The 24,409-nt window shown below is 45.1% G+C and overlaps 1 protein-coding gene across 5 annotated transcripts in view; it reads left to right on the top strand.

The window, feature by feature from the left end:
- NCK2 (NCK adaptor protein 2) overlaps nucleotides 1–24,409 on the top strand; it is a 121,479-nt gene that overhangs the window by 85,002 nt on the left and 12,068 nt on the right. For all 5 annotated transcript variants that reach the window (XM_077749376.1, XM_077749380.1, XM_077749379.1 and 2 more), the window contains one exon: nucleotides 12,252–12,973. In XM_077749376.1, coding sequence (XP_077605502.1) covers nucleotides 12,252–12,973 — 722 coding nt within the window. The remainder of the gene's footprint in view (nucleotides 1–12,251; nucleotides 12,974–24,409) is intronic.

Below are 24,409 nucleotides of genomic sequence, written 5' to 3'. Positions count from 1 at the left end.
GAGGAGAAGCTGATTCTTTACGGTGCATCTGTCCTAGAAGTAGTTTGTTTTCCTGGGCTGAATGTTCTTCAGGAATAAGAAAATTGCCATTAATCTTCGTGCAAGCCTCTAAAAATGATTCTGAAGCTGGGTCACTCTCTGAGGAACCAGTTCTCATTTCAAAAAAGTATAAACCCATACCATCTCCATGCGAAGTTTGTATGTAACACATGTAAATGTAAAGGTAACTCCTTTTGATTTTTTTTTTTTAGATCCCATATAGTTAACATACAGCGTTATCTTAACTTCAAGTGTATAATATAGTGATTGAACACTTCCATACATCACTTGGTGCTCATCACGACAAATCCTCTCCTTAATCCCCATCACCTATTAACTCCTTTTGATTTTGAACATTCAACTTCTCCAGCCAGTTATCATCTCTACACAGTAAACACGGGGAGTCCAGTTAACACATCAGGTTTACCTTTCTGGTCCCTGTTGTATAATCTACCATTGTTATGAACATGAATCTCATAAAATGAATGTCTCTTAATCTGGAATTCTTTAGGATTCTGTCTTGTGAGCTCATTCCCAATAGAACTGACCTGCCAAATGTATTGCCTACATAATATGGAAACTTCTATGGCAATTGTGGTGCCAGCCACCCAAAATAAACTTGGATTTGTTTTTGTATATCAGAAGCGTCCAAGTATTTAGAACCAAAAATGTAAAACAACTCACAACAGATTAGTGGGAGGATAATTAGAGGCTAGACAGATTGTTAAAAAGAATGCTCACAAGAGAAAAGCCAGGAGAGGCAACAGGAAGTGAGGAGGGGTCTGTACCCTGGGAAAACCAGGAGAAGCAGGCGTGCAGCTACACATGAGTATGAGAGAGCCACGCTGCTCTGTCCACCGAGGCCAAGTATTTCCCAGTTTGCTTCCCAGAAACCGGCATCCTGTTTGCTTCTTAGTAAAATCATCATTTTCTGCTTCAGTTTTCTAAAGAACAGAGAGAACACCCTTTCCTGACTATGCGTGTGGGAGCCTTAAGTTTTAGAACAGAGAAACATGAACTAAAAATGCTTAGGGATTAAAGTAAAGTCTTCTTAGCATGCTTCTGACTGCATTTCCCCATATGGCATGCTCTCTTTTTAGACCCTATCCATATGTCTCAAATGTTCCTTCTCTCTGTTTCATTTTTGGGTCTGTCCCCTGGGGGCAGGCACAGGGTACAGAGGGGGTATTAGTTTACTCGTAGGTGCTGCAGTGCTTGACACCGCACCCCTCAGATCCCCACACCTCCTTGCGGTACCTCCTGCTGAGCCCCTTCCCAGACGTGCCACCGGAGGCCAGGTGGGCACCTGCAGGGCTCCCGCTGGACCCACCCTACACTGGGGTCTAATTGACGGGCTGCAGCCAGTTTCATGCGGGCCGGGTATTTCCTGCACATCAGCCTGCATTTACTCAAGTCTTGTCCCAAAGTCGGTCCCCAGGAACAGCCCTTGTCCTCATGCTGCCCCCACCCTGCTGCGAACTCAGAGTGTCTGAGAACACCCCCAGTTGTCCCAGCGGTTTCACAGCCCGGAAAGCCACCTGGAGGGCAGCTCTTCATACCTTTTTAAGGCAGGGGCCATCGTGTTTCCTTGGAGCAGGCTGTTCTGTGGCGGCTGTGTGCAGGGGATCTCGCTTGATTTTGTATTTTCGGTTTTTCAAGGAGCAACGCAGTGGATTGTGTGACTTGGAAAATTGACGTGTGGGTGTTTCTAAGTAGAGCCTACATTAGCAGTAAAACCATAGTTGTTCTCATGCTACTAATTTAACTTGGCTAAACCCACAGTGTTTAACCTAAGGTGCTAAGAAAAATGCTAAGGTGACCATTTGAATTCCTTGTTCTTACGTGGGTTTCCCCCCCCCATCCTAATATGTAAAGTTAAGTTTGAAAAGTGGAGTTCATTTGAGGGTTGAGCTATCTGTAGAACCCTCAAACACTGGAATGAGGCTTGAGATGACCTGGTCCGACCTCTTCTACAAAACTCAGACAAGTTGAGCAATGTGCCTAAGGTCCCAAGACTCGTTCGCAGCAAAGCCAGGCCTCTCCAAGCGTCAGCAGGGCACTGTCCCTGGAAGCCAGCGACAAGCAAGGACCCGGAGGCCAGAGGCCCAGGTACATCAAAGACCCCCTTCCTGGAGCACAGGCAGGTGTGACCTGGTGTCTGCCCTGTCCAGAGTGGCGCGTGAGCTTGTGAGCAATTCTCCTCGTCCTTACTCAGAAGACGGGGCTCCTTTTTCACCCTGCATGAAGGCCCATTTTGCATTGATAGAGAATTTTCTCTGTGACTGATCATGGGGGCCCTTGTGACTTAGCTGCTCCTGGAGAGCCGAGTGAGGTGAGGCCTGCCCCCCAGGCACACATCAGGAAGGAAACAGCCACGTGCACACCTCTGTTGACAAAGCATAACCTGTGCCCTTTTCCAACTACCCCTGCTGTTGTCCTCAACCAGGAAGGGAAGCCATTAGATGCTGTCATAATAGCAATAAACACAATGACGGCTTTTGCTTGGTTTCTTGCTATGTCTGAGACGCACTCAGTGTGCTCCTCGGCTCTTGGGTCCACCTGACAGCCCATGGGGGCCACCAATATCCTTCTATTACAGATGAAGAAACCAAGGGGTAGAGAGATGCCATAGAATCATCGCAGTCCCGAGCTAGTAGGTGTAGAAGCCTGGCTTGGAATGTGGTCTGAAGTATGGTTCAGTTGTCCTTGCCAGTTCCTTGCCACCTGTGTTTTACCCCGCCCGTGTGCCGTACCCCCGCCTGTGTGCCGTACCCTTGCTCATTTGCATGTATTTATCATATTTCACTCAGCAGGTATGGCCCTAAAAAGTTGCATGTGTGCCGAGCTTCTGCCAGTGGGTTGACACGTTAAGTAATGTGGCAGCATGTCATAGCTGAGCCTTGCATCTCGTACATCCCTCTGCATATTCAAAACTGCTTGTGCTAATGGATTGGGAATATGTGTTGAGAGGTACTAAATATGTATTTTTAATTAAAAATTATAATTACAATCTTTAAAACTTCTTTTTATTGGCAACTGTGATAAGCGTTTGACTTTCACATGCAATAGCAAATCCGATACTCTGATGTTTTTTCAGGCTTCCAATATTCAATCATGTTATTTGCCTGTCTGCTCGTGCATAAATAGGCTTTCTTATGCCCAGGGATGGCCGTTGCGGTTCAGAGCCCTGGACACATGGTACCGTGTGATGGCTGGCCATTGGAAGAGGGCCCATCTGGGCATAGGGATGGTGAACAGTAACTCTGTCCCTCCCTCAGCTGGCGATCCCTCCCCAGTCAGGGCGGCTTTGCCTCAGGCATGACAACCCCCTTCCATCTACAAGTGTCCTTCCTCCCTCTGAGGTTGGGAGGTTTGCTAATTGTGATATCGGTCTACTTCCAAGTAATCTGTTAACACTCCTGGCCAGGCGCCTGGGTGGCTCAGTCGGTTCAGTGTCTGACTCTTGAGCTCTTGATCTCACTTCAGTCAGTCTGACTCATGATCTCACAGTTTGTGAGTTCAAGCTCCACATCAGGCTTGGAAGTCTGTCTCTCCTTCTCTCTGCCCTTCCCCCTGCTTGTGCATGCGCATGCACTCTCTCCCAAAATAAATAAACAAACATTAAAAAAAAAAAAAAAAAACACCACTCCTGGCAATATAGGTGCATCTCATTGGAGAGATCAGTTGGGAAGGACTGATCAGTACATATGGAATATTGACAGCGAGCTAGGAAGTAGAGTTTATTAAGTGAGCAAACACTTACTGAAGGTCAGGCTCTAAGGCCACAGAATGAGTAAGCATTCTGTGAGATAAATGAAGCAGTGAGGAGGGCGCTGAATTCAAGGTGGGTGAGTACTACAGGTGTGTGAGGGAGTGCGGGACATTAACTTAGTGTTTATGGATTTAGTACTGAGCAGGTCTTAGGGGTCAGCCTTCTGCTGTGGGGGAAAGACCCACACGGAGTTAGTTACTCACCAATCCTGAGTCCTGCCCACGAGCCCATGGTGTTTCCTGTGCATCATATTACCTATGATCTGGTCTTGGAGGTGCAGATTGACTAAGCTTTTGGAAACAACCTTGGCTGTCATTCTTAAAAGCTAGATTCAGACTACTAGAGGAAGAAAGTTTCCCAGCCAGCTTTATACTCCAGCCTCCTTTGTTTCTAGCACAGCCTGGCTGTCAGAAGGACGTATTCTCCTGTCTTGTCAAACCTTTCAGAGCAAGGATGGAAATATGGTGCCCAACAGCAACGGCAGTAAGACCAGGATTTTTTGCAAATGAAGTTGTTGACCAAAGAGATACAAAAGCTGCCAAGGATGCATTTAGTCCTTTGTCTTGGAAGTGGTTGGGAATGTAGTAGCTCCCCTTGGTTCAGCATAGTCAGTACCTAATGGTGAGTCGCGATGCTGGGCGCAAGTTTTTCTCCCAGTGGCACACTCAGAAAAGAATGAGGTTGGTAGGCTGTTTGCTTTGCCGAGCACAGTTCTACCAGGTCTCAACTGTACACGTCCCTGCTCCAGTGCGGCCCAGCCCCCTGATCTCGTCTCCCATCCCGCTCTCCCACTTCTCCATAGCATGGCCCCAAGGCCTCCTTCAGGTCCTCCTCACAGCCCCCTATAGCCTGTCTCCTCTGCCCCACATACTTCCTCTCCTTCTCCACTATGGTCAGCAGCTGGTGACATGCTTGAGCCTCTGTGTGGCAAAAGGAACAGATGCTTAGTGAAACAGCTGAGTGAGGGCATTTATGTTAGAGTCCATGTTGACTTAGAAATGGCTCTGCCAGAAATCAGTTGTATTGAAGAGCCTGCTCCCCTCTCTTCAGCTGCCCTTGGGGCTTCTCTGACAACCCATGCCTGAATTCATTTGGGCCCATCCTAAGTCAAATATGCTAGCCCCTATTAGATTGAGGTTCCATTGTGTGGGTTCATTAAGCTTGATATCTGTGGCTACCCAGTGTCCCAGATTTCTCATGATGGCTGTTGCAGTAAGTGCTCTAAACCCAGGATTCCTTGGGCTTAGAAGGCAGGGGTGCTAGCCTGGCAGTTAACTGTGACACTGTGGTGATGTCGGTCCCCACCCGCAGCATCCCACTCTCACCCCCATGCCCAAACCTGGATGCTCCCAAACTATGTATTCTTTTTGACTTAGTCACCCAGATATGCCACCTCGCTAAGTGGGGAATCAACACTTTGGCATATGGAAGGAAGTGGGGTGGGTGAAGACGAGTGAGAGCGGGGGATGGGTAGTTGTATTTTTTCAGCACTCTTAATTGAAGTGACAAAGTCAACTCAAAAGTAGACAAGGTTAAAAAAAAATAGAAGAAGAAGAGGAAAATTTCAACAGGGAATCCATCGGTTTACATCATTAGGAAGTATGGTTGGATCCAGGGCCTCAACTCATATCACCCAGGTTTTGTCTTTCTGGGGCTCATCCCTGCTCAGTGCTTCATTCTTTGAAGACATTGACAAATGTGGGCAACTCCGGGTGGGAGGAGCCGGTACTCCCTCATAGCTGAAGCAGGTCTGAGTCATGGGTCCTCCCTACCATGGCCCAGCGGAGTAGGGGTGGCCCTGCTGAAGCCACAAGAAGAGTTTTGTTAAATAAGAGATAGGATGAAGGATACTGAACAGTCTATTTTTTAAAAAATTTTTAACATTTATTTATTTTTGAGAGAGTATGAGTGGGGGAGGGGCAGAGAGAGAGAGGGAGACACAGAATCCAAAGCAGGCTCCAGGCTCTGAGGGGTAAGCACAGAGCCCGACATGGGACTTGAACTCACGAACTGTGAGATCATGACCTGAGCTGAAGTTGGATGCTTAACCCACTGAGCCACCCAGGCGCCCCAAGGATACTGGACAGTTTAAAACAACAGAGGACCACTGCATTGCTTTCACATGGTTACCCTTTAAAACGTTGGAAGTTAAATTTGAAGGTTTTTCCCCCTCTTCTTATATATCAGATATTTTGATCATAAGTTTTGGCACTGGGGATTTTCTGAACAGTAAAAGATAATCTTCCAGCATAGGTACTGAAAAACTAGACACAAGGTAAATAACACAAAAAGCTATTAGAAGACAAATATTAGATCTATCCTAACTTTACATGAGAAGTTATGTTAGACATTTTGTACCTCAAACTGTCAGATCTCCTTATTATTTAATAATAAAAGCTTTTGTAATTTTTAGTTAATTTTAATAATAGGCCCTAACCCTAACAGGAGAAATCCCCACAAATTAATGATCTCCAGTCTTATTATAAATGGTGTTTTAGTTACAAGGAAGCCTTTTAGTTAAATCTGGTTTGTGTTACAATTCCAATTAGTAACAGAAATAAAATGTCTTTCCCATACATTTTCTAAAATTTGGGTGCACAGTGCCTAAATGGATCAGCTTGAATATATCTCTGAACGATCAAATTTGTTTGACATTTTATCTTAAACCCCAGAACTTCAGCTGGCAGGTGGCAGAGCATATTTTGAAGTCATCTGTTATAACATCTCTTTATCTTAAAAGCAGTAGTTAGAAGATTTTGACTTTAAAATCACCAACATTAATAATGTATGACATATTCAAGCTTTTATTAGAACTCCGTCCTTAACGTATGTAATTTTATTCTGGAAATTTAAAATGTGCTTATTGTTGTCAATGAAAATGTAACTCAGGATCAGAGATCCAGAGCTTGGGGTGAAAAAATCCTCACAAAAGCTGAGTTGAAATCCAACTCTCCTATTTGCCACTTAAAATGATATTTTATTACTGTTACTAGATGCTGGTAAAGCCCATTGAACAAATTGTGGCTGGTCTTTAACGTGACAGCTACAGGGGGAGCTCTGTCTAGGAGCGTGTTCATATCCTTGATGCAGACCCAGTCCATCCCAGGCAGCTCTGCACTCGGCAGTCTGTGCCCTTGCTGTCCAGCCTGGCCACTAACTGGCCTGGAGTCCTGGGTGAGCGTTCAGTATCACCGAGACTTTTACCCATCCTGGTATATGGAGTACATTGTCGGGCACCCTCCTGCCCAGAGCCACTGGTGGAGCAAGGAGAGCCTTGTAGCTGCTGGGGGCCAAGGAGTGAGTTTGGGAACTGGACTCCAGTTGTTCTGAGAGCCTGATCTTTATCGTAAAAGTTAAAGTCTTGATCACTCCTGAGCACATGCCACATGAGACAGCGTCTTTCTCTTTCTTTTTTTTTTTTTAATTTTTTTTATGTCTTTATTTTATTTTGAGAGACAGAGAGCAAGCGGGGGAGGGGCAGAGAGAGAAGGAGACACAGAATCTGAAGCAGGCTCCAGGCTCTGAGCTGTAAGCACAGAGCCCGACATGGGGCTCAAACCCACGGACTGTGGGATCATGACCTGGGCCAAAGTCAGATGCTTAACCAACTGAGCCACCCAGGTGCCCATGTCTTTTTTTTTTTTAACAACGATTTCCGTTCGTTCTTTGTTCTTAGCACAAAGGTATTGCAGTTTATACATTATTGAACAAGCTGTAGAGAAAGTCATTACCTTGCAAAAAAATGTTACTTAACGCCACCTGATACAGCATGCCAGCAATCGCAGAGATTTTCTGAGGTCCCATTCTAGTTATTCCCATCCGTAATACGATTCACGCAGAGCACGGTGCTGCAGCAAAACCTCCAACCCAAACGCTCAAGCACCAAATAAATTCTGTGCAGTTGGATTTTATGATTAACTGGAGAACTGGAGGAAAAGCGTATCATTTGAGGTCCTGCCAAATCTTGCTGAAACCTGTCCTCCTCTATGCCTCGGAAGTCCAGGGTGGTGGGGTCTGCCTGGTGACCTGCACGTAGCCGGGTGCTGTGAAAGGGTGTAGCCGGGCTGGGAGCAGGGCTCCTTGATTCTTCTTCCGGTCCACAGCCCAGGCTGCCCCAGGAATTCATAATGGGGCCAAGGGGGGCATACCTCATGGGAAAGTGTGTTCTTCCAAGGTATGGTACAGACAGGGTGCGAGGAGAAGCCCTCTTAACATTTGGTTACTGTTTACTTACAGTAGGCAAAGATTGCCAGAGGCTTTGCAAGAGTGTGAGGATTTGCCTGTCCTGCTGGGAAAATCAGTAAAATTGTAAGAGGGGAGAAAAAAATCACATTATCTTTGTTGGAAAATCAAAACCACACATTGGAGTTCAAGGTGTTTTTGCTATAACGGGGAGAAGTAGGTGGTATGACTATAATGGAAGAAAAAGAAATGAAGCAGAAGATGTATTGAAAAACTAGCCACAGGAAAAGTGGGGGAGCTGAGGAATGCCCATCATCTCCTTCCCTAAAAGGTAGCAGACTTGCGTTAGAATTAGACAGAAACATCGGGTGGCCACGGGGTGGCCCAGGGCTTGGGGCTGGCGGGCACAGCTGCAGAGCCATCCTTTGGGAGATGTCCATGAACCACGCTGACTGTTCTGCATTCAGAAATTTCCCTTTGAGCCTTTGAGGTCATATGGCAGTGGTCACATGGCCTCATGGTTACTTGTGATACATTTCTTATCCCAAATCTTCATTCCCTAAACCTTAGCCCCACTTCAGCCTGGAGACACTGGTCATTTCCATTCCCTGGAATCAGAGGAAGGGTTCTTTACTTCCTTGAAGGGTTGGTATGGAAAGTGAGGGTAGATTTTTGACACCCCACTTCATAGTTCTGCTGCATTTCCCATAGAAATCATGTACAGATGGTGATGCATTTGCCAGGGAAATCCTGCTACATACGTATCAGCCTCTTAACAGAAGTGCACCTCTTGACATTATGGATTAAATAGGTTTTTACTGGTGCGCAAGTCTCTGTCACTCCACTGGCTGTATATGTTGGGCCAGTTCCCTGATCTCTTTCCACCTCAGTTTCCCCATCTACAGACAGGGGTGCTCACCTTGTTACAGGACTGTTGTGAGTGTCCCAATAACGTAGGTATCAGTAAGGTCAGGTTCCTCCCTATTCCCAGACACCTGTCTCTTGAATTTCACTGCATCAGCAGCTACATATGACATTACTCCCATGGAATAATGTTTCCCGGGTGCCAAAAGTTTGACCGGCAAGTTTTCTGTCTTAGTGGCCATCTGGCCCTGGTAAGGTTATTGCCAAAAGTGTTCAGAGAGGACTTTGGCCCTCTCCTGGTAAAATACCTTTCTAGGGAAAAAAGAAATTCAAAGCCCCAACTCAGTAAGAATACCAATTGTTATTCATAGGGCACTTCCTGTGCTTTATATTACACTCTGAATTTAGCTACCTGTTGAGGGCTAAATTATGTCCTTCAATTCATATATTGAAGTCTTAACCCCCAGTAACTGGATTTGGTATAGGGCCTTTCAAGAGGCAATTGAGGTAAAATGAGGTCTTAAGGGTGGGCCCTAATCCAGTGTGACTGGTGTCCTTGTAAGAAGAGGGAATTGGGACACAGACATATGACAAAGGGAAGCCCAAGCCCGTGCAAAGACACAGTAAGAAGGCAGCCATCTGCAAGGTAAGCAGAGAGGGAGGCCTCAGAAGGAACCAGCCCCATAGGACACCTGAATCTTTTCACTTCTGGACCCAGAACTATGAGAATATGAATTTCTCTTGTTTGAGCCCTCCCCCAACCCCCAACCCAGTGTGGTACTTTGTTATGGCAGCCTGGGCACTCGGATACAGTGCCATTGTTGTCCACATTACATGGGTAAGAGAACGAAGATGCAGATTAAGTTACTTGCCGAAGAGCCCCAGCTCGTAAGTGGCCAACTCGGGATTCTCCTCTGGACTGTGCTGTCCACCACTGTGCTGCCATCCACCCCCCTACCCACTCCACCCCCCTTTCCGCAGTTCCCTCAAAGACTATTTGGATCACAGTAGAGCAAAATGGGTGAATTTTCCATGGTGTGGTTGCCATGTGGAATGTTCCAGTCTTGATAGAAAAATGTAAGCTCCATATGGGCAGGAAACATGCCTATCTTGCTTTTCTTGGTCTCCCCAAAGTCTGGGAAGGTGCCTGGTAAAAACTTGATGGCTAAAGTGATTATTTTGTGCTTGAAAAGAGTCAGCAAAGTGGTGTATTCATAAGTCAGTTGTAAAGTATCTCTGACTGTATTATGAGGTCTAAAATCTTATGTTCTTTTCTGCTGATCTTGACACCTTTCTGTGCCAATGAATATTCTAAACCCTGCTCTTTAGGTATTTTCTTGTGGTTGTCATTACTCACAAATTTGAAAAGGTCTCTTAGAAAGTTACTTGTAAATGTTATTTCTTGAAGTCTTTGTTACCAATAAAAACTGCCCTCTGCCTGGTCATTGCTGCCTCAGCATGCTGACTCCTTGATGAGGCTTAGAATACCTGGTGCCTGAGCCTTCAGAACAGAAGTTTGAAGTTTATCTCCTGTATACTTAAAGTGCTGTGGTATTTAAAAAAAAAAAAAACAAAAAACCCACTGAAGCCATTTGTTTCAAGAATTGGTGTGTTCACTTGAAATGCCTGTAAGTGACCACTTCACATCAGTGTGCTGTTACCCCATGTGTGCTATCCAAGTGCCTTTCAGAGTGCCAGGCCCAGCTAGTGGCACGGAGACAGGCACATGTCTCAGGGCAGCGGGGTCTTAGTCCGGGGGCCAGGAAGACTCTGCTCTAGAAGGCAGAGCACAACACTTCACAGCAGAGGACGGTCACAAGCCAGTGGGGTCTTTTTGTTTTTGTTTTTTAATATTTATTTATTTTTGAGAGAGAGGGATAAAGAGCGTGAGTGGGGCAGGGGCAGAGAAAGAGGGAGAGATAATCCAAAGCAGGCTCCAGGCTCTGAGCTGTCAGCACAGAGCCCGATGCAGGGCTCGAACTCACAGACGGTGACATCATGACCCAAGCTGAAGTTGGACGCTTAACCGACTGAGTCACTCAGGTGCCCCCCACAAGCCAGTGTTTTGTTCCTCTTGAACTCCTGTCTACTCAGAAAGGGCGTAGAAGCAAATTCTTAGGATCATTCTGTCTTCACTCTAGTCAAAGGAATAAAATGAGAGAGAGGTACAAGCTATCCATAAAAGTGCTTTGGTATTATTTTGGGGAGAAAAATCTGCAAATGGCCACAGTTTCCATACCATGAAAATCTCCACACTAAGTTAGGGTTGTGCAGGGCTGGTGGGCAGGCAGCCATCTATCAGGAAAAGCTGGGAAACATGACCCTGACTATCAGTCTAGTGGCACACCGCAGCTCTGAGCGCTGATGTGACTTCCTCCCCTAGGCTCACTTCTCAAGAAGTTTCCAGAACTCTGTGTGTTTTAACCAGGCTGAAATATTTTTACCTTAGGGCTTTCACACAGTTTTCCCCCATGCACAGGAAGAAATCAGTTTCACATTGCAACTCAGCACTCACTCCCTTATGTAACTGAAGCAATGATACTATGCTTGACGCAGATTTTTTTCTATCTTCTTCCCTTAAAGAAACCAAACCACTCAACACACACATACAAGCTGGTCACAACCCATTAAATTGATTTTATGATCCGCTAGTGGGTTTTGAATCACAATCTGAAAAATCCTGCCTTAGACTTAACAGATCAACTAATGTTTTCTAAGTGGTTCATCACAACATGTGGGAAATGAGTCTCTCATTTGGAAAGGCAGAATTGCAAGGAAGAGAAGAAAGGAAGGGAGGAGATTGGTTTCTGCCATCAGAGTGGAAATGAGTCTCTCATTTGGAAAGGACAGAATTACAAGGAAGAGAAGAAAGGAAGGGAGGAGATTGGTTTCTGCCATCAGGGTGCTGCCACGCAGCCCCGTGATGGGGTGGAGGGTGAGTCCTGAGTGTCCAGTGAGTGGAGGAGACTATGGGCTGGCCACAGCAGGAGCCAGATAGCAGCCAGGCAGGCAGCTCTGCTAGCCTAGTTCATTCATCCAACTTCTTGCCCAGTAGAAGAAAGCCAAAGACCTCTTGTCTACGCCTTATTTTTCTCTCTGAGCAGCACAGAAATTCTCTAGAAAGTATCACCTTTCTAGCTTTCGACTATTTTGATCTCTTTTGCACCACTAGTACTCTTAGAGGTGAATGAGAGCACAGGTGTAGGAATTCCCAGCTTTTACAAAGGCGCCCCCTGACTGCCCAACACAGCTGTCCAGCACCTTTTCCGGCAGTGGCTATGTACCCCGGTGTGTCATAGGGACAGGGAAGCCATGTCTCAGCGCCAGTAATGCCCTGTGCGTGCTGGCTGACACCGTGCCCCGTGCCCACTGAGCCTTTGCTGTGTCTCCACAGGCCTCGGCAAGACCAAGAGGAAGACGAGCGCACGGGACGCATCCCCGACGCCCAGCACAGACGCCGAGTACCCAGCCAATGGGGGTGGCGCCGACCGCATCTACGACCTCAACATCCCCGCCTTCGTCAAGTTCGCCTACGTGGCCGAGAGGGAGGACGAGCTGTCCCTGGTGAAGGGGTCCCGCGTCACTGTCATGGAGAAGTGCAGCGACGGCTGGTGGCGTGGCAGCTACAACGGGCAGATCGGCTGGTTTCCCTCCAACTACGTCCTGGAGGAGGTGGACGAAGCGGCCGCAGAGTCCCCCAGCTTCCTGAGCCTGCGGAAGGGTGCCTCCATGAGCAATGGCCAGGGCGCCCGGGTCCTGCACGTGGTGCAGACGCTGTACCCCTTCAGCTCAGTCACCGAGGAGGAGCTCAACTTCGAGAAGGGGGAGACCATGGAGGTGATCGAGAAGCCCGAGAACGACCCCGAGTGGTGGAAGTGCAAAAATGCCCGGGGGCAGGTCGGCTTGGTCCCCAAAAACTACGTGGTGGTCCTAAGCGACGGGCCCGCCCTGCACCCCTCGCACGCACCGCAGATAAGCTACGCGGGCCCTGCGTGCAGCGGGCGCTTCGCGGGTCGAGAGTGGTACTACGGGAACGTGACGCGGCACCAGGCCGAGTGTGCCCTCAACGAGCGGGGCGTCGAGGGTGACTTCCTCATTAGGGACAGCGAGTCTTCGGTAAGTGCCCCGGGGTGGCCGAGGTCTGCCCGGCGCAGGGAGGCCCAGGACGAAAACCGCGTGCCTGCCCAACTGCGTATGTACATTGCACAGCGCGGCTGGTCTCCATTCCCTTTCCAAGCTGCAGGAACACGCTGAAAATAGCGAAAGAATGTGTGGGTCTCCTATTATATAGAGCCCCAGATATTTGAGGCAACAGTTAAGCTAGATGAATACGATGTGCCTATATGCCTAGTAAGGTTGCTGCTGTGTAATTGACTTAAACTGTTGAGGGTGTAGTACCTCAGCTGGGGACTGTTGCCAGCATTCTGGGATGGAACGGTAAGTAAAATGGTTTTTCGCTCACGAAGGTGGCTCTACTGAGATCACCCCTTTTCTGTTCTACAGACTCAGACATCATTTTCTTTACAGGTTTCCCATTGTGTTAATGGGCCCTGGTGGCTGGCTTTGTTTTCTTTCTGGCATGTCAGTTCTCCGCGGGAGGGGCACCTAGTTTCTGACACAGCCTTTGTTGGTTGGTTTGTTTTTCTTTTCAAACCGTACAGTCCTAAGGTCATCTCTGCTGCAGGCGGCATCGTGGAGTTCATCTCTGAAAAGCTTTTAAAGCACTTATGAACAGAATTGAGAAGCAAAAGACAGTACTTGAGAGAGATGAGTTTGTGTTTGTGCGCTGAATCAGAGGTATGAGGCCACTTGACTTTTAGCAGATCCCTTCCCAGCAAAAGGCAGATTTGGGGTTTGTGTTTCAGGTATGTGGCTGAGCCTGTGTGGAAGAACTGGGCCAGTGTCACGTAGGATAACCTTTTCATGTGTCCAGTATGGAAATACTCAACTGGTGTTGTAGATCTGTTTGCCAGTGTGCCTTGCACATGATAAGACCCCCAAAACAAGACTTCTGTAGGTAGAATCCATTGTGATTACATTGTATTGGTCCTAGCAGGTGTCAGTTTAATTTTTTTTTTTAATATTTTTATTTATTTCTAGGAGAGAGAGAGAGAGAGACAGCGTGAGCAGGGGAGGGTCAGAGAGAGAGGGAGTCACAGACTCTGAAACAGGCTCCAGGCTCTGAGCTGGCAGTCAGCACAGAGCCCGACGTGGGGCTCGAACCCACGAACCGCGAGATCATGACCCAAGCGAAAGTCGGACGCTTAACCGACTAAGCCACCCAGGCGCCCCTCAGTTTAATTTTTTAAATGCAGACTATAAGACTAGTAAGTATGTGATCTGTACATAATTTTGCATCCTCTGGAAAGGTGGATACCACAGAGTAAGTGGATATTTGACTCTTGACTGATCTTAGAGGAATTCGAGGCCACAGAAATGTTTTTCCTCTTCTGAGAGACACACAGCTGTGCTCTGTTCTTTGAGGCTGGAGGAGCATCATGACGGTGGAAACCAGACCCCTTTTGGGGTCAGCAGGTTTCCACGTTGGCGGCTGCCTTAGATGTTCTGGGGCAGGTACACCGGGCCTGGATATTAACTACATCTGAAATCTGAACTCTCAGATTTTCTTATCCAGCCGCCAGAGTTTATCATTTCTGGCAAGACATCAGATTGAATTGTTCTCATGAGATGTAAGCTCTGTGCACAGCTTCCTTTAGATTATGCTTGAGGCTTAGAAGAGCCAAGTATGCCACACTTTTAACTCTTTGGAGTAAAACTTAGAGGAAGCACTGGAAAACCAATTATAGTATAAGGTGGTTGGTCCAAAGTACTTAAGGGATAAGTATAATCCAGAATGAGAAAATAGAGTCTTGATTTAGAAGTTTTGAGTTTGAGGGGCACCTGGCTGGCTCAGTTGGCAGAGCGTGTGACCCTTGATCTCGGGGTTAGGAATTCAAGCCTTGCATTGGGCATAGAAATTACTTAAAAATAAAATCTTTTAAAAACGGGGAGGGAAGAACTTGGGTGGCTCATTTGGTTAAGTGTCTGACTTCAGCTCAGGTCATGATCTCACATTCCGTGAGTTCAATCCCCACATCAGGCTCTGTACTGACAGCTCAGATCCTGGAGCCTGCTTCAGATCTTGTGTCCCCTCCTTTCTCTGCCCTTCCCCTGTCATGCTGTATCTTTGTCTCAGAAATAAATATTTAAAAATTTAATTAAAAAAATAATAAAATTAAAAAAGAAGAAGAAAGAAATTTTGAGTTTAAAGACACTTCCTATAGTAGAGAGGGGCCAGAGTGACTCCCAGTGTCGAGATGTTAGTCCTATTCATTGTTCTTCCTGTCTAGAGCTTGGGGCCAAGGTAGATGAGAAGAGCACCCTCCAGGTTGCTGGCCTTGGGGTGGACCTACTATTTTCTGTAAGAAAAACACACTCAGTTGTTGTCACTGTCTGAACTCAGAGATGAACTCCTTTTCAATAGGGATACAGGCATATCTCTTTTTCTTGAGCTTCTCTTTATTGTGCTTTGCAGATAAATTTGTTTTTCACAAGTTGAGGTTTTGTGGCAACCCTGTGATGGGCAAGTTTAATTGGCATCATTTTCCATCAGCATTTGCTCACTTTGTAGATCTGTTATCATAATCTTTGCTCAGCGGTTATGATTCCTTGAAAGCTCAGTTGATGGTTAGCAATTTTTAGCAATAAGATATTTTTAAATTAAGGCATGCCCATTATTTTTTTTAACATAATGCTACCGCACACTTAATGGACTGAATGTAGTGTGGACATAACATTTCTTTGCATTGGGAAGCCAAAGAATTCATTCCATTTGTTTTCTTGTGATATTCGCTCTATTGCGGTGGTCTGGAACTGAACCTGAACTGGCAATATCTCTGAAGTGTTGTGCCTATACTTACATTATCTGGGTTCCATCTTAGCACTTGAATAGCTGCAGTGTCTTGTTTGTCTCAGATTATTAGAGAATATAGGATTTTATAGGATTTTTTGCATTCTGTCTTAACTTAGAAAACTGAGCTGTGGCACAGTCATGGTGTGATGCCAGGGGTATGGAGAAGGACCTTCACCCTCACTAGCAGTGGCTCCAGCTCGAGTGCCATGTGACCTGATGGTGTCTAGGGATGCCTGCCTTGTGCCAAAGGCATGCTTCAAGGGGCTCCAAGGGATGTCGCTGCATTTCTCCTAACAGCAGACCTAGGTCTGCTTTTCTCATATCTAGGTCACCAGAGACTGTTGAGGCACTTTCTGGATGGACAGATGGACAAATCCATTGCTTATTAATTTTCCACTGTCCATTGACTACCCTCTGCCTCTTGCCAGGGTCTCTCACATCCTTTCCTCTCCTTTGTCTTTTTCTCATATTAATTTTGGCATTTCTAAAATGAGAGCCTGGCTTTCAAAAAGCAACCACTAGACCAATGTGAGCTCTTCATCTAGCAGCCATAACCTAACGTCACATTGTATCAGGCCAGAGTCAGAAAGGTTTCTGGTGGGTTGGACATTCCTGCTGGACTTGGAGGCATCTTCTTTTCATTTCCTTTTCTCTCTGGCAGTCCTTGGGCCCAGGACTTTCTTCTGACTGAGGTTACCATGGGATATCTGACTTCTCAATAAGCACAGTAGCATTTTTAGAGTACATCTTCAAGATATGTATAATTTTTTTAAGAGATCCTGAGTGATTCCAGTATAAATTAAGCTAGGCTCTTGCTTGACAGTATATTGCATTTAAAAATACTCAGTGTTTCTCTATTTTAAAAAATAAAAAATATACCCAAGTCTGAGCCCTAGGACATGTATTCTTTTAGGGAAGGAGAAATACATATTTTTGGAAAAAGAAACACAAACATTGCCACATCCTGTGATACCCAGGGTCTGTGAAGTCCCGGGTGTTTTCTGTCAGACATGTTTTATTGAGGAACAAATAGAAAAACCAAATGATTCTGTTCGGTCTCTCTTTCCTGTCCTGAATCTTATTACTCACTCTTTGTGTTCTCTACCATCTTTTATCCCTTCCTCCCCACTCTCCTATCTCATCTATAATTGTCATTTATCTCTAGCAGCTCAAGGTGAAACAGCATTGTTTCTTGGTCTCCATATTCCATTATCCTTCCTGCACCTGCTAATCCATAGCTCATTAACTCCAGAAAATTCAAAGTTCCTAACCTGCCCTCTGCCCAAAGTTCCTACCTGTATGCTCATCATACATCCTCATGTATTTGTCCATCCTTCATCTGTGGGTATGGTTGGAAAGTGGTGCTTACAGTTCAGAATAACCAGCAGCTAGGTTTCTGGGTAAGCTGTTAGCTGTCAATAGATTAGGTTAGTTTTTCATTTGATTTTATTCAGAAGGAGACTGCTTACAGCAAGGGTGTCATCCGCCAAAGTGACTAGCTTTGGATGGCATCAGCCTGTAGTTTACGAAGGCACTTTCCTCTGGAAGAGTTTAAAAATCCCAGAAAGATCACCTTTCTTCCTCACATGTGTTAGGTTCCACAGTAGGATTTGGGGATTGATTCTCAGTCATACGATACATTTGCTTTTGATAGAGAAAAGCTACCTTGCTAAAGATAATTGAATGCACATATGGTCCACATGAATAGTCATGTGTTTCATTCCTTGCTGGTTTTTTTTTTTTTTAATCCATTAAGATTAGGGCGCCTGGGTGGCTCAGTCCATTGAGTGTCCTACTCTTGATTTCTGCTCAGGTCATGATCTCATGGTTCGAGATCCAGCCCTGCATCGGGCTTAGGTGTAAGCATGGAGCCTGCTTAAGATTCTCTCTCTCTCTTTCTCTCTTGTTTTGGGGTGATATCATCCCTTCGTCTCTCTGGATCAGTGATGTTGAAACTGTACTATGGGCCAGCATCTGCTTAAGGGCCTGGTAAAACAGAGGTTGCTGGGTCCCACCTAGAAAGTTCCCAGCGTGGGAGGTCTAACGCCTAAGAATTTGCATTTCTAGCACATTCCTTAGTGATGTTGATGCTGCTGATCTAGGGACCACTTTGAAAACTATTATGTAATTTTAATGGTTTTATATATTTTTTCAACAATTGCTTAAATCCATTTCTGCTTAATAGTACATTCCAACAATTAGGAACATGCTTAACGGTGAACATTTTCACTCTTGTTGGAAAGATTCTTTTAGGTAGAATTGTTGATTTCTGTTGACTGGAATTCACCTCCTAAAGTGCTTTTCTGTTTATTATTTTTTTAACTGTTGAGAACTTAGTAACAAAGGTTGCTGCATTTGCTCTGTGTTTCTGATGGAGAACGGGAAAGAGTTCAGTCCTTAGAATAGAGTGTAAGCCGCTTGGTAGCAGCTCAGAGGATGGGGAGTCTGGAGGGAGTTCCTTCCAGCAGTGACTTAACTTGCTCACGAACTTTCTAAATCCATGGCCTGGCACCCTGATCCCTAGATGTTTTCTCATAAATGGGTTGATGTTAAGAAAGAGTATAGGTTTTACTGTGAGCAATGCCTACATCCATCTTTCCAATTGCAAACATTATAAGCTACTTTTTAATTGTCAGGCTTTTTGCCCAGTACCAAATGGATGCTTTAAGCCTAGATTTTTATAAAATTTCTCACTTTAACTATATCTAATTCTTCAAACCGGAAGAACTTGAAGCATCATTTAGTATGGGCACTTCTCTCAGACTTCACTGCTCATCACTTGTTTACCCGATTCTCAGATGGCTTGGAGCCTTGGCAGTCCTGGCTAGTGCCTCAATATTTACCTTTAAACAAACAAACAAACAAACAAACCCACACTACTAACTGGCATATGTGGAAAAGATAAGAGTCTTATTTGAAGCTATCTCTCTCTTTTTTTTTAATGTTTATTTATTTTTGAGAGAGAGAGAGAAAGAGAGAGAACACATGAGCAGGGGAGGAACAGAGAGAGAGGGAGTCAAGAATTTGAAGCAGGCTCCAGGCTCTGTGCTGACAGCTCAACTCACAACACAGGGCTCAAACTCACAAACCACAAGAACATGACCTGACCTGAAGTCGGACGCTTAACCGACTGAGCCATCCAGGTGGCTATTCTCAAAATGTAACTATTTCTTAAAATGTTATTTCTTAAAATGTAACCAATCATAAATCTCAAGGTGTCACTTGTCATTTTTTTCAGAACCAACAAGGCTTCTGTACTGTGCCCTTGACCTCAGTTATAGGCGTCGCTCCCGGTTCTCCCCTGAAGGAGGGGCATGTACTGTTTCAGTAAAGTGAACTCCCATGTCCTCCCAGAGTGCCAATAAAATTGCGTGTAATCAATAGACAAAATAAACTGGTCTTTCAGTAATGTAGAAGGCACCTGAGGATCTTAGAAGAATTTCAGCCTCAAAGCCGTTATTTATGATGAAGGGCTTTAAATGGAGTTTCATTTCTGCTGTGTTACAAAAGAAAGTAAACAGTACTAAATCCATTGATTTGTTTTTGGAGGGATATAAATGTCGAAAGCAGAACAGAGAGTAGTCTGTTGCCCAGAACTCACCTGACTTGTGACATGTAAATGAAGCAGGTGCAGGTCAGCTGAGCAGGCCCCCTTAGGTCATTGTGGAGCTGCAGGTGGCCACTCTTCCCATTGGGTCACTGAGAGTTGCTGAGTGGCTTCTCTGTTGTCTGCACCTTGAATGTGCCATCACTCTTTTCCTCCTTACACCTGGGTTCCTGGGTTCTTGGACCAGGTTCTTCCTCTAGACCTTCATACAGATCTAGACAACTCCCCTACACCCCCACTAATGCAATGCCCACACGTCTTTCAAGTCTCATTCTGGCCACCTTTGCTCCTGGGGCGCCTCTCCTGACCTGCATGCAGGCCTGGGCCACATGCTCCTCACATGTTCCTGGGTCACAGGGCAGTCTTAATGCTAGGGTGTCACTGCCCCTGAACATGACTGTGTTGCCGCCTTCAAAGGCCAAGTCAGCACAGAGAATGCATGTTGTGTGGTGTTGTTGGCCATCAAATCCTACTACCTTGGTGGGACGCCAGGAAATATTCTTTGCATTAACTGGTGAATTAAATATCCAGAATGTGCATAGTAAATTCAATATGGGAATCAGCAGCCAACCAATACAGAGTGCTAAGGATTCCTAAGTTGTCTCTCTGTGTCTGTGTTCTCCTGAGGTTATGCTAAATGCACTGTGGAGCTTGAAGCAGAACCGTGGCCTCTGGCTTAACTTCTTGCTGCCACGAGAGGGGTCCAGACACCGTTTCTTCAGGCCTACAAACATAGTAGGGAGAGAAATGGTCATCCAGTAACCACTGGCAACCGAAGAACAAGCCTTTCAAAGTAAAACAAAAATATGTCAAAGTGAATAATTTATCCGTAATGGTATTCAGAAATATTTTCATAAAAATCTCTTAGATCATGAACTTACCATTTATCTAAATATTTATATTGCTCTCATAGAAAATCACCAGTACCTGTAAGAAATGTTTTCCCCCAATGTTTTAAAATATTTAACACTGTAATGGAAAATTTTTAAAACTGGGTCAAGGAAGTTTTTAGCACCTAATATATTAGAAAGTCTTATGTGGAAAACACTTGCTGTACTGGTGTAAGCCTCTGGGTTGGTTGTTTTTTGTTTTTGTGTGTTTTTTTGATTTTTGGGTTTTTTTAGGTTAAACTTGAATTCTTTTAGCTGTGGCTACAGAAATAGCTAAATATATTTGTCTTTTAGAATGAGACCTTCACTTGGTTTCTACAAGAGGTTAGGCTCACCTGTCAGTAATCTGACAATCACTCTACTAAATTAGCAATGAAAGAAAAGCATAGAAATTGTTAGGATTTTTTTGAACTGTCCATTTTTGTTTTGTTTTTAACACACACACAACACACAAGCACACACACGTGTGCACATGCAGACACAGGATAAGGGGCCAGAGAGGCTGCAGGCCCCAGCAGGTGCATGTCGGCCGGTCCCTCGGGCTGTTTGCTGCTGTGGATGTAGTTTCTCGACTGGCGAAGGAAGATTACACAAGTGCTATCTCCAGTCTTCAAGACTGGAGTGAGAGACACTGAAGAACCAGGACAGATGGAGAAATGTTTCAGTCTGGCTCTGGTTGACACTTGGTAAACATAAACATGATTTTCTTGTATGTAGGCAGGTGCCTGGCCAGCAGACTCACGCCTCTTCTCCCTTTACATGGAGGGCCGTGCACTTCCTGCCTGGGGTCTCTACCACGTGCCCTTTGAAAACTGTTCCTTTGCAGCTTACAGAAGGAATTTCACAAGAGTTGTGTGCATTTTGGTCTTAAGATGTGTGCGAGGAAAGTGCTTGCCTGGCACAGATGGTTTCTCGGGTATCTTAGTAAGATACTACCAGTATTCAGTATTCTAAGAGCGCCCAGTGGGTGTCCCAGCCAGAGCCAATCAGGATCCTTGTAACATTTTTTGGAAGGTCGAGAAAAAATGATTCATAGAAAACAGTTGAGTTTAGGGATCATTGTTGCCTGACCCCAGTCCAAAGGAGAGCAAACATTTTTGGTTCAGGAGCTGCATCTGAGCCATGTCTCCAACTGCCACATGTCCCCCCACCCCCACCATCTCCCCACCCCCCTGCCAAANCCCCACAGCCAAGAAAAGCCATTAACTAGGGCTGCCAGGTGTTGCAGGTGATCTGAAGGAAATGTTGAGTTCTTTTGTACCACTGCTGTGCCCTCACTAGCAGGAAATGCACTGGGCCCTTGTGACCTCCCCATGCTCCCCCAAGTGTCCCCTGCAGCCAACAGCTGTACCCCCAGACTCCTGCTGGTTAGCTTTCCTGACGGAAAGAACACATGTCGTCGCCCATCCTGATGCCTCAGATTCCTCTATCACATTCCCGCTCTTCCACCAAAACTTCACAGACCTTTTTAGACTAACATATAAACTTTATGTAAGAGATGGTTTTTATGCGACAGAATGTACATTACAGAAAATTTAACGTTTCAACCATTTTAAGTACAGTGGCATTACATACGGTTCCCATTATTAATGCAGCCGTCACCACCATTCGAACTTTTTCAACCTCCCTAATTGGAACTGTGTACCCATTAAATACGAACTTTCCATTTCCCTCTTTCCCCAGCCTCTGGTGACTTTCTCCTTTCTGTCTACCTTCTGTCTCTGTGAATCCGACTACTACCTCATGTGGATGGAATCAGACAGTATCTGCTCTTTTGTGTCTGGCTTATTTCACATAGCATAACGTCCTCGGGGCTCATCCATGTTGTAGCCCGTGATAGGATTTCCTTCCTTTTATAAAGCTGAATGATATTCCACTGTATGCATATACTACATAATGTTTCTCCATTTACCTGTTAGATGGGTAATGGGTAGCTTGCACCCTTTGGCTATTTTTAATACTGCTGCTGTGAACATGGGTGTGCAAATATCGTTTTGAGTCCCTGCCTTCCATTTTTGTAGATGCGTAGCCAGTAGTGGACTGGCTGGACCAAATGGTAATTCAGGGGTTAAGTTTTTGAGGCGCTGCCGTCTGTTTTCCATAGCAGCTGCACCTAGACGTTCCACCAGTGGTGCACAGTTTCTCCACATCCACACCAGCAGTCGTTAACTTTCTGTTTTTTAGGGTTTTGTTTTTCACCATAACCACCCTAATGGGTGTGAAGTGAGTGACGGCTCACCGTGGTTTTGATTTGTATCAGCACATAGCCCGTTAATCTCGGCTGCACTGTTTGCTTGTTTGAGGATGTTTCTTGTGACACTCTTGCTAAGCATCTCCTGACCTTGGTGTCCGTCCGGTAGCTTGGCAAGTGCAGGGTAGAGTAAAAAAAATAGAGCTACCCCCAGGGAGCTTATGACACAGAAAGCAGTTCTGATGAATTGCTTGATTTTTTTCAATTAGGCCCCTGAGGAGCACCTGCGAGTGGAATTGTTTGCAAATTGGCCTGCCCACCCCCTTCTTCCTTACTGTCTTCACCTTTCTGAAAGTTCCTACTGGATTATAGTCCCTGGGAATCCTGTAGAATCAAGCATGAGTGGTTCTGCAGACAAATGGGAAAAGACACCTGTAAAATTCCTCAGCCTCATAGCAGTAATTCTCAAAGTGTGGTTGCTGCATCAGTGTCACCAGAGAACTTGCTAGAAATGCAGATTACGAAGCCTCCCGCAGAGCTGTTAAATCTGAGTGTGTGGGATGGAGCCCTACACCCTCTTTGTGAAGGAACTCTCCCAGTAACTCTGATGCTCAGGTTTGGGAACCACTGAATTGTGGCATAGGAAGTTGGTTCTAGCCCTTTTGAACAGCTTTGTGTTCTGTGGCAAATTTCAGAATTGAATTTTTGAATACCATTTATGACTGATCATTTACACTGGGCATGACATGGCAGAAAGAGGAAGAGTGATAAGGACGATATTCTACAAGTCTAACCTCTGAGGTATTTACATTTAATTTTAGGAACTATGTTCTGGGAGGCAGGGAGGGATATATACGCATACACGTACTAACTTGAAGATGGGGGCTTCTGGGTGGCTCAGCTGGTAAGCATCCGACTTCGGCTTAGGTTATGATCTCATGGTTGGTGAGTTCAAGCCCTGCATCAGGCTCTGTGCTGACAGCTCAGAGCCTGGAGCCCACTTCTAATTCTGTGTCTCCCTCTCTGCCCCTACCCTGCTCACGCTCTTTCTCTCAAAAATAAATTAACATTAAAAAAAATTTTTTTAAATGAACAGTAAACACTGTCATTTAAAGATTGGGTAGATGGGACTGTTCTGTGGTTGATTTATGTAGAAAAGTTTATTTCAGGAAGTAATGAGAACAATGTGTGATCTTGTCACAGGTGGATTGACTTGCTGTGGAGTAAATGTTTCAGAGACACATTTAAAGAAGAGAAAATGCCAGTGACGACATAATCTGATGCAAAAACAGAGAGTAGTAGTATCAATTGACAGCTAGTGACCTAAGTATAGGCAGTGAGTCAGTTTTGATTAAAAGAAGGCTATATTGGACAACCAGGGCAGGTGATTTAACAGAATGATAAAACTGAAAGGAAGCTTTTTTGAGATAAGAACAGAGAGAGAGTATTGATCAGTGGAATACAATTTGCCTCTGATCCATTGGTCTTCACATTTTTCTGGTAAAGGAACTACTTCTCTGGGCAAGGAGTACCTTCCTTAAAGATGTAAAAAAAAAAAAAAAAAAACAAATATCCATTTGCCAGACTAAAGGAAAGAATGATGTAGCTAATGACAAGAAACCAACAAGGTGACCTCTGTTTGTAAGTGGAGAGAATATTAAATATATGTATAAATGGTTGATAATCAAAAGCCAGCATGACCGGAAATCGGTTCAGAGTTCACCTGTGAGGCTTGGCAAACCACACAAAGGACAATTTCACTCTCCAAAGTGAAAGATAAGTAGAAGTTGAAAAACAAGGTCCCACCCTCCCATTATTTCTTCCCAGCCATGTGCTTAGAAGAAAATCAGATTAATACCTAAGCTATCAGGGATAGGGGCAGATATAAAAGACATTACAGACTGTTCCCAGCATCTTTTTTTTTTTTTTTTTTTTTTTCTAATTGGAAATA

This window comes from Crocuta crocuta, unplaced genomic scaffold (genome assembly GCF_008692635.1).
Source record: "Crocuta crocuta isolate KB4526 unplaced genomic scaffold, BGI_CrCroc_1.0 scaffold118, whole genome shotgun sequence".
Lineage (NCBI taxonomy): Eukaryota > Metazoa > Chordata > Mammalia > Carnivora > Hyaenidae > Crocuta > Crocuta crocuta.
This window is presented reverse-complemented; position numbering and strand designations above follow the sequence as displayed.